The 16,334-nt window shown below is 47.5% G+C and overlaps 1 protein-coding gene across 3 annotated transcripts in view; it reads left to right on the forward strand.

Moving 5' to 3' along the window:
- The window catches only part of LOC115098500 (thioredoxin H-type-like), a 159,600-nt gene that overhangs the window by 136,633 nt on the left and 6,633 nt on the right, over window positions 1-16,334 (forward strand). For all 3 annotated transcript variants that reach the window (XM_029615072.1, XM_029615081.1, XM_029615064.1), the window contains one exon: window positions 7,732-7,797. In XM_029615072.1, coding sequence (XP_029470932.1) covers window positions 7,732-7,797 — 66 coding nt within the window. The remainder of the gene's footprint in view (window positions 1-7,731; window positions 7,798-16,334) is intronic.

Raw genomic sequence — 16,334 nt, forward strand, 5'->3', positions numbered from 1 at the left:
GCTAAGGAAGGGTGTTTACCTACTGAGCCTCCAGGGTTCGGGGGGGGGGGGGGGGGGCTCACTGTCAAGATTTGATAGTGCAGGGGTACTGAAGTACAGAAGAATCTCTCTGGAGCATCAATTAGCTGGAAGCCGTGCCGTTTGGTTGGCATGCTTGCAATTTGTTGACCGTTTGCAGGGTCAAGCAGTCCGAATAATGTCAGAGAATTTGATGACAGTGGCATTCATGAATTGCCAGGGAGGAACCAAGAGCCAGCAAGTATCGCAGGAAATAGCCCAACTCATGGAATGGGCAGAAGTACATCTTCAGGAGATCTCAGCCTCCCACATTGCAGGAAAGACAATGTAAGAGCAGACTTTCTCAGCAGACAGTCTGTATCCAGGAGAATGGAAATTGTCAAACGAATCATTCCAGCTCATAGAGACCGCTGGGGCCTCCCATATCTAGATTTGCTGGCGACATCACACAATGCAAAGGTTCCTTGCTTCTTCAGTTGCAGGAGAGATCTGAAGTCCTTGGGCGTCTATGCCCTCAAGCAGGAGTAGCCAGAAGGCAAGCCTCTATATGCCTTTTCCCCGTGATCCATGTTGGGCAGAATGATTAAGAGACTCGAGAGTCACACGAAAATAGTGCTTCTGGTGTTACCAGGTTGGCCCAAGAGGCCATAATATGCAGATCTGCAGAGGGTCCTGGTGGATTCTCCTTTCTGATTACCAATCCACAGGGATCTGCTATGCAAGGGGCCTGTTCTTCACAAAGATATGACTCCATTTTGTCTTAACAGTAAGGCCCTTGAGAGGGTTTGGTTGCTGAAGTGTGGATATTCCACTGCTATGATTTCCAGCTTGCTTCAAGTGTGAAAGTTCTCCACTTCCTTAGCCTATATTCAGGTTTGCCGAGTGTTTGAGACTTGGTGTGAGGAACAATAGGTTCATCCTCGTTTGGTTAAGATCCCGCTCATTTTGGATTTTTTGCAGGATGTTTTGTTTAAGAGGTTGGCCCTTAATTCCTTGAAGGTACAGGTAGCAGCTCTTGCTGGTTTCAGAGGTCAGATGAATGGTGAACCCTTTGTCGGCCCATTTGGATGAGGCTCAATTCTTAAAAGGGGTGAAGCATCTTTGTTCTCCTTTGCAGTTACCAGTGCCCTTGTGGAGACTTAATCTGGTTTTGTATTTTTTGGCGGGTTCTGCCTTTCGACCATTGCATAGCTTCTCCTTGAGTTTACTTACTTTGAAGACAGTGTTTCTTGTGGCAATTTGTTCTGTACGTAGAGTTTCCAAACTGCAGGCCATGTCTTGCTGGGAACCATTTCTGTGAGTGACTCCGGGGGCGATACAGCTGTAAATTGTTAAATCTTTTTTGTCAAAGGAGGTCATGGATTTTCACTTGAATCAATCGATTTCCCTGCCAACTCTAGACAAGGAGACAGATGCGGATGAATATCGCCTGTTATGGCCATTGGATGCCAAGAAGCATATCATGAGGTATTTGGAGGTTTCTAAACCTCTCAGGAAGGTGGACCGGCTGTTTATATTCCACAGTGGGAGTAAACAGGTTGAGCCGACATTGCAGGTTACGATAGCCCACTGGATTAAGGAGGTAATCATGGCTGCGTATGTGGATGCTGAGCAACCGTTGCCTAGTCAGGTGAGGGTTCATTCCGCTAGAGCTCAGGCAGTGTCATGGGTGGAGATTAGATTGTCTCCCATCGAGATTTGCCAAGCTGTGATATAGTCTTCCTTACACCCTTTTCCAGGCATTACAGCCTGGATGTTCAGGCCCGGGAGGACGCAGCATTCGCACATGCGGTGTTGATTGGACTGCGGGCAGCCTTCTGCCCTGTTCAGGAGTAGCTTTGGTACATCCCACTGGGGTGGATTAACCTGTCTGAATGCTAAGAAAGGAGAAATTATTGCTTATCTGATAATTTCCTTTTCTTTAATGAGGACAGGTTAATCCACCTTCCCACTCGTGGTTCCCGGATGGTGGTGATATTGTCCTCCTGAGTGGCTGCGTTTACGGGGATTAATGGTAAGTGTCATATCCATTCCCTAGATTAGTCATATTACACTCTTTGTCTGAGCTCAGTGTTTTCCTGTTAACTGAGTGCTTGAATGGTTGTTAATAGTTATGTTCATGTTTTGTTTAGTTGGCCACAATTGGCTTTTGTAGAGAATACTGGAGGACTGATGTCAGTGCAGGGGTGTATATACCATGACATCATCTTTTCTCCATCTCCATCTGCTGGTAGAGGTGCATAACTTACTGGTGTGGATTAACTTGTCTTCATTAAAGAAAAGGAAATTATCAGGCAAGTAGTAATATCTCCATCCTGTATATATATTAATATATTTACAGGGTTCTTGCAGGCAATTTTTGCCACAGAAACTACAAACAGAACACAGTTACTAGAAGTGCAAGACAATTGATACACACTCAGCTTTCTTTGCTCTTGGTTAAATTAAAAAAGATATTCTTGCATGTTACTTGTTTTTAAGATTCACCTACTAATTCAGTACACAATGTGATATACATAGATGCATTTATATATTAAAGAAACTGATATTGTTGGTGTTATTGCTTTATTTATTGGTGTTATGTAATTGGCAAATGAGTGTGGGGAGGGGGGTAGGAGGGAGCTTGGTGGTTTTGGTTTCAGTATCATGGGAGGAGCCAGCCTTGGGTTGCTAGGCCAATCTTCTTTTTTTAAATAATTTTAACAGTTAGTGTGTTTGGAGGAGGTTCATGCATTAAACTACAGCTATTTTAAAGTATTTTAGGGTGTGGGGCGGGGCTGGGGATCAAGCCTGAAGGCCCAGAAGCTTTTTTTTTTTTGTTTCTTTTTTTATTAATAGACTTAACTGGCTATATTCAGAATATAGCCAAATAAGTATCAAGTTATCCGGGTCTGTATACCCGGATAACTTTAGGACTGCACTGGAGCAGTCCTAGAGTTATCCAGCTAACTTGGGTGGATAATGCTGGAAAACATTCCTGTGCTCCGGAATATCCCTGGCTCATCCCTGACTTATCTAAAACCCATTGGGGTAGATTTTCAAAGGGGTACGTGCGTAAGATACGCGCGTACCCCCCCCCCCCCCCCGAAAACCTACCCCAAACCCCCCCCCCTGTGCGCGCTGAGCTTATTTTGCATAGATGGATGACGTCAGATGCTGCAGGGGTATTTAAACCCTGCAGCTTGGCCTAGACATCGCCTTGCAACGAGGTTCACTCTACAGAGGTTCTAGTTGCTGTTCCTAACTCCTCTTCCCTGGCTTCTGACTTGACTTCTGATTCCTGGCTTCTGACCTTGGCTCGTCCACTGACTTCTGTTTCAGCTTACGTCCCTTGGCTTCTGTCTTTGGCTTCCGACTTCTCAGTGTCCACCGGTACTTGTGCCGCACCCTCCAGGAAGTCTCGCCTAAGTCCCAGCGGCTCGGGTCCTCACGGGCTCCTCCCGGGGGGACCACAGGCTTCCAAGGGTGACGTTCCAGTTGACCTCCTGGCCTCGGCTTCTCTCTCCGGGATGCCCCTTCGGATCCTTGGTCGCAGAGGAACGCGTCTAAGTCCAAGAGGTCCGGGTCCTCACGGGCTCCTCCCGGGGGGATCTCGGGCTTCCAGTGGTGAAGATTCTTCGAGTTCTCTCTCCTGTGCCGCCTCCCGGCTTCAACGTCCACTGTGGGCCTTCCCATAGAGCATCATCATCCGTCCCAGCCTGCTCAAGAGTCCACGAAGCTAACAAGTTTGGCATGAGAGGTTTACTGTATTATAACTATAATTCTGATTACTCATGGCTTTGTGAGGGCCAAGCCCACACCCAACACACATCACCATAGGCCTAATACCATATGGCAGTGAGCTTCACTATTTTTCAAGTAGAGAACACTGTGGCACCCTGGGCAAGGGGAGTTCATCATCAATGATGTGCTCAGCCACACTCAGAGCATCATGTATAACTAAAATGAATTCTGCTCCCATATCCTCTGTGCCCATATACCTCTCTCTCTTTTTCCCATCTCCCCCCCCCGCCCCCCACACACACACAGATCTCTCTTGCTATTCCTCTTCCTCCACCTACCTCTCCCATTAGTTAGCTTCCATCTTCCTATCCCTGCCATTATCTCCTCCAAAATCCTCCCCTCAATATGTAAGTTCCCTCTCTCCTCACCTTTTCTGGACGTTTGCTGCTGGCATGGCCGCTGGAACAACTGTTCTGTTTTCTTCTAGCATCACATAACTCTTAGTAAGTTTAAACTGAGTAGTGCCTGAGCTGTGCTCTTCTCTCCATCTCATGAAAATAATACAGGAAGTCGAGCACCATTCAGCTCAAACTTGCTGAGAGCCTTGCATGCAGTGCGAGAAGAAAACAGAACTGCTTGCATTCAATTGTGTATGGGAGGGGCGGGTAGAGCCAGGGGATGGACTAAAAGGCTGTAAGATTCACCTAGGGCAACTGATACTCTTGTGCTGGCCCATGCAGGAAAGCAGGATTCCATCTGGAACTGTGCTGCTTTGGGTCAAAGGTTCTCTCCCCAGTCTCAGCTGCTGCAGTGATATGTGTAGTTTGGCCAGGGCTTAATTTTCTTTTCTGAACCCTAGAGGAAGCCAGCAGCATGGATTACTTTTGGTCTCCCCTCCCCAGCAGTAGGTAGGCAGAGTATAGCCTGGAGAACCATAAAAGCAGCATATGTTAAGTGACACACAGTCAACAGAAATTATTCCTGGGGGAATTCTGCGCAAAAAAATTAAAATTCTGCGCACAAAAACTTAAAATTCTGCAAATTATATATTGGTCAAAATAACACAATTTACATAACAGTCTTCAAGTAATTACATTTTAAATTAATACAGAAAAAATGTATTACTTAAAGATGCAGAATTTTAAATATTTTAAGCAGAATTTCCCTAGAAATTCACTGTAAGTGTCCCTTCCACTCGCTCTCCCTACTCTGCTGGCCACTTTGCCCTCTCAGGCCTCAATTCCTCCACCTGCCAGTATCTCTCCCCTCCACCTCTAGGCACAACCCCTTCCACTCTATTGCAGTCCCAGAGTTTGACCCCGTTCTCAGTACTGCCCCTCACACAGGCTACCTGTGTCCCTCCCTCTCACACACATGCTCCCTCTCTCTAGTACACATACACAGTCACACACCCTCATACAGGCTCCCTCACTCTCGCACACACACACATCCCCTTTTTCATACACACGAGCTCCCAGTCTCTCACATACATACCTACTCCCTCACAATCTCCTCATATAGGCTCCCTCTCTCTGAAACCCACACTCAAGCATCCCTCTCTCACGTCCCATGCTCTCTCTCACACCCTCCCCACCCCCCTCTCACACACACACATTCTCTCTCACCGGAGCCTTCCATCTTCCCTGCGAGCGGAGAACACTCTGTTCACGGCATGCCGGGATCTCCTCTGCTATTTTCTGCGCAGAATTTGGTAATTCTGCGCGGGGGGGGGGGGGGGGGGGATTCTGCCCTCCACAGTAGTGCAGAATTCCGCCAGGACTAAGAAATATGCTGAATTTGGAGGGGGAGGGGGAGACGAGTTTAGCCAGACAAGTGAAGGCAAACTACAGTCACAGAAAGGGAGAGGGACAAGCCAAGAGGAAGTGCCTGATCAGTTTTAGTGAGACTTCTGTCTCAGGTGGCTTTGCTGAGCTCTGAGAGGGGCAGCTGGCTGTGGAATCAGTAAGTCTCCTAGAGAATGAGGGTGCCAAGAAAAGGAGGGAGCTGCTGTACGCAGGGGAAGGACTGGTAGCAAGCAAGAATTTTACACAGTGATGCAGCAATGCTGGGGCGAGGGGGCACTCACTGAGTGAGCACATGAAGTGCAGCACAACAGTGTGTGTGTGAGCTGCAGGCTGGCAGTGAGGTTGCCTCATTGCCTGGCTACTGGTTCAAGAGCTGATTGTTTGGCAAGAGACTAACATCAGGCAGGAATCCAGGAGATATATAATAACATAAGATTTAAAAAACAGGGGGGAGAGGAGGGGGAGATTGGCAACTAATTGAATGGATGGAAGGGGGTCTGCAGCTCAGTTTGCTCAACCCTGGTCTAAGGTGTGCTCTACTGGTTTAGGTAAAAAGTGTAATTTATGTTGGAGATATTTTGGCTTAATTCTACTAGCCTCCAGGTCACATGATGTTCTCTCAAGGGCTGGCTTGATGTGCTTTTGGGAGCTGTTGAAGCACATGCTGCACAGAGAGTGCATGATGGAGTTAGACAGATCCCACATGGGCTGATTTTGAAATATTCCCACTCCCCCCCAGCTGCTATTTTCCTATAGTCTGCTCCTGCTAATGCAAGCCTTGGCTGCCAGACACTCCCCTAGTACCACTACAGATTTGGATCCTTAAGCGCCACCAAACAAAAAACAGAGGAACTGAAGGCAAAGAGAAAAAAATAATGTGGCTGATGGAGAGCCCAGACCTGCCAGCCAAAGACTAGAGGAGCCAGCAGCTGTGCAGGAGTGCCCTTCTGCTGTCACCGCTTGCCCTAACATCTCTCCTCTGCCCTTGCGTTGTCATATGCAGGTGGCAGAATGGAGATAAGTGAGATAGAAGGGGAGATGGTCAGTTGAATGTTTTAAAAGATATGTAAGCAGCAAAATCACAAATCTTTGCTCAATTTTGAGAGAATCCTCCCAATTTACTCCCTCTAAAAATCCATCTAGCTTGATGTTCACTGAATCTTCTGATTAAGTAACCTCTTTAAAATGTCAGTGTTTCTTACTGTGCTGTCTTGGAAAAATACAGTTGCCTTTGCTTGCACTGCTAGACAGCTAGTAGTAGTTAGTCCTTTGATCCAGCTTTAGTACTTAACTTCCACTCCATGCATAACTTCCAAAACATTGGTTAGAAGTAGTTGCAAGACACTCACTGTGAAGAACTGGAGTCAAGATTAACCTCACAAAATTCTGGAATTGTCACACCTGTGATGAGTTTCTACGATGTTTTAGTTGAGTTTATACGAAACAAATTACAACTGTGATAGAAGCTATAGTTGAAACTGCAAATGGTAAGAAACAATGCACTTCTCAGGAGTTTGTGGGAAAGGATACAGAAGGTGCAACACTAGCCTGCTGAGAGCCTTTATCATCCTGAAAATCCCTTCAAGCAATAAATTGGGCCAGGCTGCTGGGTCAAAGACACTAATTGAGATGGGAGAAACACACCCAGAGAAAAGGCAGAACAGGCAATGTGCAATCAGGCAGTTCAGAACAATAATAAAGCAGCTCTAATGACCAATTAGAGCAAAGATCCTATGCCCTGCAGAAACAATCTTATAAGAGGGCACAGGGTTTCAGTGCAATAAGGGAAACACATAAAACACAATGTGAAGACAGGACACCTCTTTTTCTGGCATATAGATAGATAGAAATATAATTTATATTTCATATTGTAAAATACAGTTTGCCTGTTATGTAAGAAACTGTACTTCAGTATGTGTTCCAGAGGAAGGAAAATAGACTGTAGACAGATTAAATATCTTAGCTTTTTTGAATACCAACGAAAAATGTCAAAGGGCTTTCTTAGGGATTCCTTCACCTCTAAACAAATTACAGCTGCCAGTGAGTGACCTTGTTTGACTTCATCTAGAGCTTGCAAAGTGGCACCTGACAATTGCCATCACATGGCATGGTCGCTTCAGCAAAAGAGCCCACACAGCATAGAGTTACTTTCTCCATCTTACTTAATGTATGTGTCTCATTGTAGGACTTGGCTAAATCCAATGGAGTCGTGAAAGTGCCAACATTCATTTTCTTCAAGAACGGCAACAAGGTATGAGCAATAGTGATAATTGAATAATAATAATAATGAAAATGAATTTAAAAAAAAAAAAGATATATAGCTATTTGGGAAGGAATTTTCCAAAGCATATATGCACGTAAAACACAGTTTTACACACATCTATATGACTTTTGAAAATGACCCCAGGGGTTGTATGCATAAACGTATGTGCGAAAGTGATTTTGTGCATATTTAAGAGAGGCATTCCTGGGGTAAAGTTAGGATGGGAAATTATTTACATGCATACTTTCAAACATCAAAAGTATGTGTATAAATATCTGTGAACATATTTACACCTGCTCCCAAATGTGCATGTGTATGCTGTGCAAGGCTTTGTGCTACCCTGTTAACTTTCAAAATGGTCTTACCCATGTTAGTCCTTTTTAAAATTAGGGCTGAAAGCCATGTGTACTTTCTACATGTGGATCTCATCCCTATGCAAGCTATTATAAAACTGGGCTCATATTGTGCATGGAGGGTAAAATTTTCAAATGCTTAGTCAGGATTTAGGTGGATAAAATAAAGGACTTACATGTAACTAAGCCCTATGTGCTCAATGTGGATTTAAGTCACCTAAAAAAATGCATGAAATTTAATTATATGCATAAATTTGCCATGGGGAAAGGGATGCATGAGTTTCAAGGTTGTGTTGAAGATATACATGCAAAACCTGAATTTTCCAAACGTTCTGTGAATAGCCAGTATCCTGTATATATAACTTTGTTTCCTGTTTTGCAATGGGTAATGTGCATTTCTGTAGCTGCATAGCAACCTGATATTCAGATTAACTTTTGTTTGTTTTCTTTTTCTTGAAAATAGAGTTGGTTTTGAGTGTGCGCACTACTGAAAATCCCATATTCATTATGTCCAAAGGCCAAAATGCCATGTATATATAAAGATATACATATATCATCTCTTAATATCACATTATGTGGTTTTAATGACATAACTCATCACTGGTTTGTCCCTATCCGTCTTTCCCTGTGTCCAATGATGGCGTATTCACTTGTTTTGCTTATCCCAGTAAGGCCTCATTTTGCCTATACAGCATTTTCAGGAGAACTTTATTGAGATATCACATTGGTTTACATTCAGGTACTGTAGGTATTTCCCTATCCCCAGAGGGCTTACAATCTAAGTTTTGTACCTGAGGCAATGGAGGGTAAAGTGACTTGCCCAAGGTCACAAGGAGCGACAGCAGGACTCAAACCCTGGTCTCCTGGTTCATAGCCCACTGCTCTAACCACTAGGCTTTTCCTCCTCCTTCCAACATATTTAAAAACACTAGATAATATTAGCTTGCACGGTCCATTGTTGACTATGCTCACAATGTGGTATCCTACTGTACTAACTGTACTGTACTGAGTTAACCCAAACACTTAAACAACCTCCCTAACCATCCTAACCCCATAAACCCCACCAAAACCCAATGTTAAAAAATGCAAAATTCATGTAATTTTGTGAATACATAACTATAATATTCAAATTCCCTTTAAATATAAAAACCATTATTGCACAAAAACTATTCTTTATCTCGATTCCCTCCCACCTAAATATGGGGCAAGAACGAGAAAACATCGGGTTCATTTGTGCCTTACGGCTCAATCAGCTGTTATATTACCATAATTATGGATAAATAGAACCCGTTAGTTGTCATATCACTATCATATTGTATAAAAAAAACCCCCAATTACCCCACCACTAAATTTTCAAGCTTATTTTAACCTTTATTTAATTATATGCACAGCAGACCATGCAAGCTAATATTATCTAGTGTTTTTAAATATGTTTTCTTATTAGATACAGTTCTATTCTGAGATCGAAGCGTTCCAGATGTAACTGATGGTTTCGCTCAAAAATTAAAGTTCCCTTGAAGAAGCCATATAGGCGAAACGAGGACTTGTTGGAATAAGCAAAACAAGTGAATACGCCATCATTGGACACAGGGAGAGACGGATAGGGACATTTAGTCCAGCCATTGCAGGAACGATCATCATCCAGGGCCACAAACAGCAGCTCCCTTTATAACTCACTTAATGTGGACTCTGAGTCTGGCCACTAGATTTTGCTATTGTTCAATGTTAGATTCTCGCCCTCCCAGGGTCTGCGAATACTGCCTGACTAGCTCAGCAACCCTACCAGCAGGTACTGTAGAAGCCTGGCCCAGGGATTGAATTGATTATTTATATACCATCTTCCCAGGACAAACCTGCCCAAAACGGCGTACAGCAATTTAAAACCATAAATACAACATTATCACAGAGCACATCCTATAATCCCAAACTCTCCCACTCCCCAGTACTCTCAGCAGCCCTCCCACCAACAGCCCCTATCTAGCCTAACCTGAACTGAATCTAGATCTCATAGCAAGGCCATGCACATCACTTGCCCCTTGAGTCATAAGGCTAACTCAGACCAAAGTAATTTGATGGAAGTAAGCCAATGCTTTTTTGGCCTCTGTGACAAAGCTGGAAAATATCGGGCAGTGTATACAGAAATGTATAAAATCAATAACACAGAACTCCAATCGAAAACTGAGCAGCTCCCACAGTAACAAAAGTGGGATGATTATAGCAATAATAATAATAAAAACACTGGTTAGCGATTTCTGAATGAGAATTGGGCTCCCTGGGTCCTGGAAGGCAATGACAATTTACAACAATCTGTTTTAGTCTGAGGTTATGATTTCTGCCCAAGAAAATCCCAGCTGACACTAAAATACATCTGGACTGGGCATAATAAGTGGGAGAGATGGATAATACACTTTAGATATGATCTTCATCCTGCCCGTCTATCGGTGAGCTTGAACTCAAGCACTCCCTGAGTCCAACCCAGGCTGCTCGCAAACTCTCACTGCTACACTCATTGCTTTTTGATTTAAAATGCATTCGCTTTCCTGTCAGATTCTCTTGCTGAATTGCTTTTGGAGTCATAGTCCAGCTAGGGTCTCTGGGTGTTGAGGATGTAGCAGCACTTATTATAACGTGTAGAACAGATTAGGGGCCGCATTTCCCATAGACAGAGAATGGGATGTAAGCCTTAGTAAATAAAGCTCTAGATTTGGTAAACTTGCATACATTAACATAAAAGTAAGCAGTATAGCTGAACCTCAGCCGTTACTTCACCTGATTTGTGCTATTTCAGCTTTACAACTCTTCAAAATTGGCACCCTATTCCAGACATCTAATGCTCCGCTCTTCAGGGCTAGTGCAAGGTTATTAGGTGCCCTAGGGAGAAACTTACAACCTGCCAACCCTGCCACTCCCCCCCCCCCCCCCCCCCCCCCACCGAACACACCCTTCCTACACACAAATAAAATTATGCAGTTATAATAATTTTACATGAAAAAGGGCATTCCAAGTACAGTCTTCAGAGGTAAAAATATCCCTTATAGCATATATATTATATTTACATGCACTGCTGTGGTGCCAACCAGAAAAACCTGCAGAATAAAGTAAAAAGGACACTTGGAATTGGTATTAGGCCTATTGTAATGTTTGTTGGGTGTGGGCTTGGCCCTCAGACAGTCATGAGTAAACTGTATTATAATTATTGTAAACCTCCCATACGAAAACAGCACAAATTACCATCACTCAAACAGTAATAACTCTACCTATGACAAGCAACACTGCAAATATTACACCAGGTGTTGCAGTCTGTGCCGCTTCCCCTCTTTTTCCGGTGAATGGCGCCTACCTTCAGCTCAACAAACGCCGTGGGTTCCGCCTTCCAGCCTCCGGGGCCGCGCATAGGCCCATGTGGCCTCCGCCATTGCCTGACCACGCTTTGCCTGCCGCCTGCCTTGACTTCGGACTGCCGGACCACGCTTTGCCTGCCGCCTGCCTTGACCTCGGACTGCCAGACCACGCTTGCCTGCCGCCTGCCTTGACCTCGGACTACCAGACCCCGCTTCCTTGGCTACCTGCCTTGACTCCGATTCTCCGGAGTGTGCCCAGCCTGCTTCTGGGCCTGCGTCCAGGTTGGCCTACCCGAGTGCCTGCTTCGCCTTGCCTTGCCATTACTCCGGACCCTACGCCAGGTATCCTGTACCCCTTCTGAGAGATAGAGTGCTCGCTGTTCTCCTAAATCCCAAGGCGTCGGAACCCTAAGGGCTCCTCCTGGGTGGTTCCAGGCGTCCGGGTGAAGCTCTTGGTTTACACTCTAATCTCCTGAACTGTCTAGTCTCGGACTGCTGGCTTTCCTCTCTAGCACCCAAGTCCCAAGGCGCCAGAACCCTAGGGCTCCCCCTGGGGGGTTGCTAGGTGTCCGGGTGAAGAGCTTGTGCTAGTACTCCCAGGGGTACCTGCCTCATTATTACTGGACTCTCGCTTCTCTGGGGCCCAAGTCCCAAGGTACCAGAACCCTACGGGCTCCTCCTGGGGGTTCTCGGGTGCCCGGGTGAAGAGCTTGTGCCTGTCCCTGTCGTCTGTGGATTATCTAGTTCTCTGTTGCTGGACTCTCTCACTGGGGCCCAAGTCCCAAGGCGCCAGAACCCTACGGGCTCCACCTGGGGGGTTCTGTGTACCCGGGTGAAGACCTTATTCAGACTCCTGCCGCTACACCTCGCCCTCTGAGTCTTGGCTCCGCCTCCCAACCTGCTCCGCCCCTCGGGGTGGGTTGGCCCAAGAGTCCACTATTCAGCCGCAGAACCCGGCCGCAACAGTTTGCAAGGCCATGGACTCGGCGGAAGCCCCGAGCCTGCAGGCCATTCCGGGAATGGCCCAGCGTCTCCAGCAGCAACAACTGTGCATCGATACATTGGCAGCAACCGTGGAACAGTTGGCTGCTCAACTAGAGGTCTCGGCTCGAGCATCTCGGCAAGTATCAACTGCCTCTCAAGTTTCAGCAACGCAACTCCCTACGCCTCCCCGGTATGCCGGGGATAGCAAGTCCTGCCGAGGGTTTTTAAACCAATCTCAGGTGCGGTTTACCCTCCTTCCGACTCAGTTCCCTTCAGATGCGGAGAAGGTGGCCTTCATCTTCTCTCTATTGGATGGTAAAGCCCTTACCTGGGCTTCTCCCTTATGGGAATGGCGAGACCCTATGCTCCAAAACATGGAGGAGTTTCTCACGAACTTCCGGCTCGCCTTTGACGACCCTGCTCACCTCAGTACAGCAGCCTCTGAACTCCTTACCCTTCGGCAGGGAGCTCGCTCCGTGGCAGACTATGTCATTGAATTTCGGACACTGGCTATGGAGGTGGCTTGGCGGGATGACTGTCTGAAGGGCATTTTCCTGGAGGGATTGTCTGGCCGGATCAAAGATGAATTAGCAGGCCGTAATCTCCCAGGAGATCTGAATGATCTTATCGACTTAGCCGGTCGGGTGGACCGGCGCCTTCAACAGCGAGCCAAAGAGACTCGCCCTATCCGCAAGCTCCCGTCTGTCTCTAGACCCAGAAGTACCGGCGCCTCTCCCACGTCAATGGTCGCAGGGGAACCTATGCAAATGGGCCGGTCCCCGTTAGTCCCTGAGGTGAAGAGAAGACGCCGTACACTGGGGCTCTGCCTCTACTGTGGAAACAAGGGGCATTTCCTCTCGACTTGCCCGGAACGTCCGGGAAATGCCACTGCCTAGGCTATACGGAGGAGCTACACCTAGGCATCTCTGAAACCGCTCCTCTCTGCACCCTACCGGTCACCCTAAAGTATCCCGGTGGGGAGTTTCAACTACGGGCTTTCATTGACTCAGGTGCGGAAGGGAACTTTATAGTATCCGACTTGGTGACCCAGCTAGCCCTTCCCACCATCCAAAGAAGCCCTCCGTTGCGAATCTCGTCTATCCGAGGCACCTTGCTCCCGGGAGTCATCACCAGTGCCACTGTATCCATTACTCTACAGACCGGATTACTCCACTCTGAACAGATTTCATTACTTGTTCTGGAATGAGCAGTACATCCTTTGGTTCTCGGTCTCCCTTGGCTCCGCCTACACTCACCTCTCATCCAATGGGACGACTTCCAGTTGGTCCGGTGGGGCTCGGCCTGTTTTGGCCGTTGTCTTCAGTCTACGTCTCCGCCCAGACCCCTGACGGTCTGCTCTTCTCAACTGCTTCCAGAACCATACCGGTCCTACGAAGACGTCTTTTCCAAGGAGATGGCAGAGATTCTCCCACAGCATCGGCCATTTGATTGCTCCATTGAACTACTCCCGGGCTCTACTCCGCCCCGCGGGCGAGTTTACCCGCTCTCATTACCTGAAACCAAGGCCATGTCAGAATATGTGGCGGAGAACCTAGCCAAGGGGTTCATCCGGCCGTCTTGTTCGCCAGCAGGAGCTGGCTTCTTTTTTGTTGCCAAAAAGGATGGCACACTTCGGCCTTGTATCGACTATCGGGGACTAAACGCTATTACCAAGCGGGATCGTTATCCCCTCCCGTTGATCCCGGAACTACTGGATTGCCTCCAAGGGGCGCGGGTGTTTACCAAACTGGACTTGAGGGGGGCTTATAACCTAGTGCGCATCCGTCCCGGAGATGAGTGGAAGACGGCGTTCAATACCCGGGACGGGCACTGTGAATATCTCGTAATGCCCTTTGGCCTCTGCAACGCCCCAGCCGTCTTCCAACACCTTATGAACGAGGTGCTACGGGAGTTTTTGAATTCCTTTGTGATAGTTTACCTGGATGACGTGCTTATGTTCTCCAGAGATCTGGCGTCCCATCGTCAGCATGTGAGACAAGTCCTCCAGGTTCTGCGTGAGAATCACTTGTACGCTAAGATGGAGAAATGTACCTTCGAAGCAGAATCCCTGCCGTTCCTGGGTTATATAATTTCCTCCACCGGGTTCCAAATGGACCCAGAAAAGGTAACAGCCATTACCCAGTGGCCGCAGCCGAAAGGACTTAAGGCTCTTCAGCGATTCCTGGGTTTTGCAAATTTTTACAGGCACTTCATTCCCGCCTACTCCCATCGGGTGGCTCCTCTCACGGCCCTGACTCGGAAGGGCGCTGACGCAAGGAACTGGCCCGAAGACGCGGTTACCGCATTCACTGATCTCAAGAAGGCTTTCCTGTCGGATGTCTGTCTTCGGCACCCAGATCCCTCCAGACCCTTCATTGTGGAGGTCAATGCTTCCAGTGTCGCCGTGGGGGCAGTACTGAGCCAGCACTCAGACTCCGGGAAGCTACTGCCCTGCTCATATTTTTCCAGAAGATTCTCTCCAGCTGAAGGCAACTACTCCATTGGAGATAAGGAGCTACTAGCCATAAAACTGGCATTAGAGGAATGGAGACAGTAGTTGGAGGGGGCTCTGCACACCGTCACAGTCTTTACCGACCACAAAAACCTTGAGTTTTTGTCTCAAGCCCAGCGTCTAAATCCCCCGCCAGGCGCGGTGGGCTCTATTTTTTAGTCGATTTAATTTTGTGTTACAATACCGTCCAGCGGCCAAGAACGTCCGGGCTGATGCCCTGTCCAGGTCCACCTGCAATGAAGGAGATCCGGAGCCGCCCCAATTCATCTTGGACCCCAGTAAAGTCCGTCTTTCTGCCATGACGGTACTCACTCAAGACAAAACCCTAGTTCCTCGCAAGGATCGCCTGACGGTCCTCCAATGGGCCCACGACTCCCTCATCGGCAGCCATGCTGGCCGTGAAAGGACTTTAGAGCTACTAAATCGGTATTATTGGTGGCCTAATCTTCGACGGGATGTCACTGCTTATGTGCAGTCCTGCCCAACCTGCGCTCGTCAGAAACCCAGTCCGGGCTTGCCGTGTGGCCTTCTTCAGCTTCTGCCTATCCCCACGGAACTATGGACCCATCTAGCCACAGATTTCGTGGTAGATCTGCCTTCTTCCAGGGCCATACGGTGATCTGGGTAACTGTAGACCGTTTTTTCGAAAATGGTACACTTGGTCCCGCTTCCAAAGCTTCCCACGGCTCCAGAACTTGCCCTTCTGTTCGCCCAACATGTCTTTCGCCTGCACGGTCTCCCCCAAGATATTGTTTCAGATCGTGGGCCCCAGTTCGTGGCTTGATACTGGCGAGCCCTTTGTAAATGTTTTAAAGTGAAACTCAACTTTTCTACGGCGTTCCACCCCGCAAAGCAATGGACAGACTGAGCGGATGAACCGCACCTTGAAATCCTATATCCGCTCCTTCATCAATGAGCTCAGGACAATTGGGCTGAGTTACTGCCATGGGCGGAATTTGCTTACAATAACCAAGTCCATGCAGCCACTGGCATGTCTCCCTTCCAGGTGGTGTACGGGAAGGCCCTAAGACCACCACTCCCTCTTGACACCTCAAGCACCTCGCCAGCTGCCCAAGCCACCGCTCGTCAGCTTCAGGTCCTTTGGCGAGGAATCCAAGGCAAACTACGCCGGGCGGCTGCCTCCGCCAAGCAAGCCGCAGACCGTCATCGACGACCAGCTCCTGCTTATCAACCAGGAGACCGGGTATGGTTAAACACCAAGAATATTCGTCTTCGACTCCCCTCCCGGAAGTTTGTGCCCCGGTTCTGCGGTCCGTTTCATGTGGCCGAGAGAGTGGGCCTGGTGTCCTACCGCCTACGGTTGCCTTCATCCTT

The sequence above is a fragment of the Rhinatrema bivittatum genome, chromosome 1 (genome assembly GCF_901001135.1).
Source record: "Rhinatrema bivittatum chromosome 1, aRhiBiv1.1, whole genome shotgun sequence".
In the NCBI taxonomy this organism is placed as follows: Eukaryota; Metazoa; Chordata; class Amphibia; order Gymnophiona; family Rhinatrematidae; genus Rhinatrema; species Rhinatrema bivittatum.